This window comes from Belonocnema kinseyi, chromosome 9, assembly GCF_010883055.1.
Source record: "Belonocnema kinseyi isolate 2016_QV_RU_SX_M_011 chromosome 9, B_treatae_v1, whole genome shotgun sequence".
NCBI lineage: Eukaryota > Metazoa > Arthropoda > Insecta > Hymenoptera > Cynipidae > Belonocnema > Belonocnema kinseyi.
The window spans coordinates 90,168,057-90,172,472 of NC_046665.1; the positions used below are offsets into that span (position 1 = coordinate 90,168,057).

Genomic DNA, 4,416 nt, shown 5'->3' on the forward strand with positions numbered 1-4,416 from the left:
CCCCCCCCCCCCGCTCTAGAAAAAGGGCTCCTATGTTTCTGAATATAAGAGGAAATTGCTAAAAACTGCAGAAAAATCACAATTAGTATAAAAATCTCGCAAAAACTAATTTTTGACTTCTGGGTTTTTTTAACCCCATAAAACAGGCGTATGGGAATGAACACAATTTTGAAGAAAAAATAAGTTGTGCCACTCTAGGGTTGCCAACGCGCAATGAAATCGTGACAATTCTGTTTATTTGGGTATGTTGATAATTACTCTAATTACTATTAATTTTAAATTTGTTTTCTATTTCTTCTTACAGAATTAACTTCACAAAAATTTTGGCAAAGGACAAAAATACAATATCCTCCGGACCATGTATTTACTTTTAGTGGCGTTTACGCTTACATTTCTAAAGAGTTCACCGAACTAGAAGGAAGTTATCTCGGCGGAGTAAGAGATGGTTATCTTTTTGGAATCTACCTCGACGAAAAAGAAAATGTTAGGAACATATTTAATTGTAAGAAGAAACCGATTAAAATAGAAATGAAATATGATCATCGTAGCACAGTAAATAAACGCGACTTTGAATATTTTCCTTTCCTTCTACCAAGTCTGAAAATGTTTTCATCTAAAGTCAATTTTGTACACGCCAAACCAAGTGAAGAGAAAAAAAAGTTTTTTAATTTTTACAAGTCCTGAATAATTTTTGGAAAAAAGTACAAGAAAAGTTCTATTTTACTTTGACGTGGCGTTCTTACAATGGCTCATCAGATTTCTCATGTAAAAAGGTCCAGTTGAAATTGAACTAAAGTACCAAGATAGTTCAAATCACAAAAAAAAGCTATAAAAAAAATAAAGAGAAAAAATGGTTAACAGTATGCACCATATGACTTTATCATCATTAATTTATTAAAAAATTTCCCGTATCACCTGCACTTTTTTTGGACTAAACTACCGAAAAAGTTTCACTTTATTTTTTTAGGGAAGAACTTTTGAGAAAAAAGCAACAAAAAAGCATTACTTTCTTCTATAAATTTTTTTATTATTGTTATTATTTCAGACCCGCAGAGAATTTCTAAACAAATTAAATTGTTCTTTCAGGATTGTTTGGTTCCGAAAACTGTTATTTTTTGGCACTTTATTGCTCTTTCAGAAGTACTTTTGCGGGGCATGAATTCCATCAATACTTTTAAACCTTTGGGTAATTTCGCTCTAAAAAAGGGCTTGTAAAAATAATAAAAAATGAGTGGTATTTTTTCATTATTTTTGTTCTATAAAACACTTTTTAACTAAAATGAAGTATGACTTTTGCGGTACTTTTTCCTAAAAAAGTCGTACTGTTACGAGATATATTTTCTGTTTCTTTTTTATACTGTAGTCCTATTTTAGAAGTCCTATTTGGACAATAAATTTCATCAGCGCTTCTAAAAGTTTCTCAATAAATAAATCTTTTTTAGTGATTTTGACTCTATTTAAAATAAAAAAAATTTCAATAATATTTGTTACTTAAGTTCTATTTCTCTCACATCCAATACTTAAATTCTACTTAAGCCGAGGTCACAAAGCGAACTTAATGAGAGCTGTTTCTACTCACGAATAAAATAGACCTAAAAAATTGTTTCTGAATCATTCAGTTTCATAGAAAAAATAGTAAAAAAGTGTTAAAAGTAAAAAAATAAATTATTCAGTTAGTTTAAAATTCATTTTGTAAATTTAACAGCTACATTCTTCTTTAACCGTTTTGGGTAGAAAAGAAAAGCGTGAAATATAAATATCTGTAAGACAAAGAAAAAAAATTAAATAAAAACAATTAATGCAAGTCCAGAAAATTCCACTAATTATGTACAATATCGATTAAGTTACAAGATATTGACAGTTGCATTAAAATATCAATAAATACAGTTTTTCTCAATTTAATGGTAATATGTAATCTAATGTAAGATAAATGTTATAGACTGTAATTGGCTATGATATACGGATATTGTATAAAACACGACCATGTGTTAGTTTAGGGTTTAATTGGAAATCAACAAATAAGCTTTATCAAAGACTATTAAGGGGATCTTCGTTGTATTGCTTCCGAATCAGGACCATGAAAGTCCAGTCTTTAACATTTGTACTAAATTTGGCGTAACGCATGTAGGACTTCTCCCGGAGGTTTTTTGGACCAAGTGGTTTTTTCCGGCCGGGTTGACTTGAAGCAGTGCCAGAAGCAAACTTGGTAATGTGGATGTGCAGGCAAATGCGGGAGTCCATTCGCGAATTATTAAAATAAATTTGATTAAATTACTCGAGTGACTATTTAATTTCGATCTCCCCACTTCGCTTTCCATAATTTTTCATATCCGATCAGAATCAATTTGGATTTGGTTTCGGTTATATAAAACGTAAATATGGATAGTTTTAGATTTGATTAAAAAATGTTTTGAAATCAATTCCTTTCAAATAGGAGATCAATATTAGATATTGTAGCGAAATTTGTGTTAAATTAGTTTAAAATTTCTTATTTAATTTATTAAATTAATTTAATTTATTTAAAATTTCTTATCTTAACTCAAAGCTTTGAATAGTAATATCTAAAAGTTAAGGGAAAAAAAATTTTTTTTAAACCAATTAATTTAAGTTAGGAAAAATTTATTGATCATATACTATATCAGTTATATTTTGACATTTGATTTTAACGTTACAAGTTATTTTTAATTCATCTTTAATTTATATGACAAGTAAATATGGATGATTCAAAATTTTGCGAAAAAAATGTTTTTGAATCATTCCGTTCCGTACTGAGAATCAATATTAGATTTCAGAAAAGATTTTGTTAAATTATTTTAAAATTAATTTCATTGATCTTTATACCTAGATCTTTTATTTTAAAGTCCGATAGAAACGGAAGGCTTTGAATGCAAATATCTGAAAGTTAAAGAAAAAAAACGATAAAAGAAAACAATTAATTCCAGTTTTGCTATGTATTAGTAATAAACAATTAAATGTAAAATAAATTTAATAAACTGCAGTTGATTGGCATGTGCTAATTTTATTTATTGTAAAATTTTTATTAAATGCAAATATTAATAGTTTTAGATTTAATTTAAAACATGTTTTTAAAGATTTAAACGTTCTCATTGTAATCAGAGGATATCCATTTGATGTAAAATTTGACTTAATCTGTATTCATCAAATATCTATGTTTTGTGACCCACTAAATAAGAAAATGCGATTTTTACAAATGCGTCTGTCAGTCGGTCTGCTTGTTGTCTGTCTTTAGCACAGTGAAAAAAATTACTTTTTTGGTAAAAAATAACCAACAGCCCACAAATATTGTCCGGTTTGGATAGAAAAAATTAAAAAAGAGCTTATAAGATTTCCAAGAGAGCTGCGAAATCTGATTTTTTAATTAGGCTTTTAATTTTTTTAAATAAACAAACAAATATGAGGAAAAAAATCGCAATTTTTTCTATTTTGCGTTCTCGGTGCTCGTCAATAACATGAAAATTGTTGAAATTATCTAATTTTTATAGAGTAACAGTACTTAAAGATATAACAATCATATATTATAAAAAATTGTTAATTATAATTATTTTTTAAAAGAATGTTTTTTAACAATTCTCATAATTTTACGTTTTTTAAAATTATATTGTAAGAAATTTAAATAAAAACAATATAATGCTTTAGAAATTTCTTCTTGAGATTATTATTGTTAATATTATAAACAAACTTAATAAAAAAATGCACTAATTAGGTATTTTATGACAGAAAACTTAATTTTTCTTATGTAAAATTTTAATTATAAACTTTATGATAAATTGAAAAAGAATTCATAATTTATTGATCAATTTTATGACTTTTTAAAACAATTTTAATGAACAAATGCATTGTTGGGGCATCTGCCTACGAAAAACTTTTCTTTTCGATGTTAGACTTTTTAATTGGGATTTATATAATAAATGCAGCCACATTCATGATCAATTGACAAATCTGATACTTTTTTAAAACGAATTTAACAAAAAAATGCATTATTAGGGCATCTGAGGATGGAAAAATCCGTTTTTTTTCGATGGCAGTCTTTTTAATTAGGAATTTCATGATAATTTTAGCAAAATGTTTAATTCCTTGATGAATTTTATATTTGAAAAAATTAATTTGATTATGCAAGATACGTAAAAAGATTTCTTATCCAAAAAAGGTCTATAAATTTTGATGAATAATTTTTTTAATAGGAAGTATAGTTTTATTTTTATTCTCAAAAAATAAAATTAAAAATCTAAACATTTTTTTGACAAGAAATACGAAAAAATGAACAGACAAAAGTTGTTCACCTAAAAAAATTTACAAATCTTACAATAATAATTTTTTTGAGATGACGCGTAATTTTTGTTTGTTTTTAAATTTGTACGAATATAATTTTTTAAAGAATCTTGAGAAAATAAAAAA

The 4,416-nt window shown here is 26.3% G+C and overlaps 1 protein-coding gene across 1 annotated transcript in view; it reads left to right on the forward strand.

Moving 5' to 3' along the window:
* LOC117180306 overlaps positions 1–1,114 on the forward strand; it is an 8,032-nt gene extending 6,918 nt beyond the window's left edge. Inside the window, exon 2 of the mRNA XM_033372731.1 lies at positions 305–1,114. Coding sequence (XP_033228622.1) covers positions 305–684 — 380 coding nt within the window. The 3' untranslated portion in view covers positions 685–1,114. The remainder of the gene's footprint in view (positions 1–304) is intronic.
* The last annotated feature ends 3,302 nt before the right edge of the window (positions 1,115–4,416 follow it).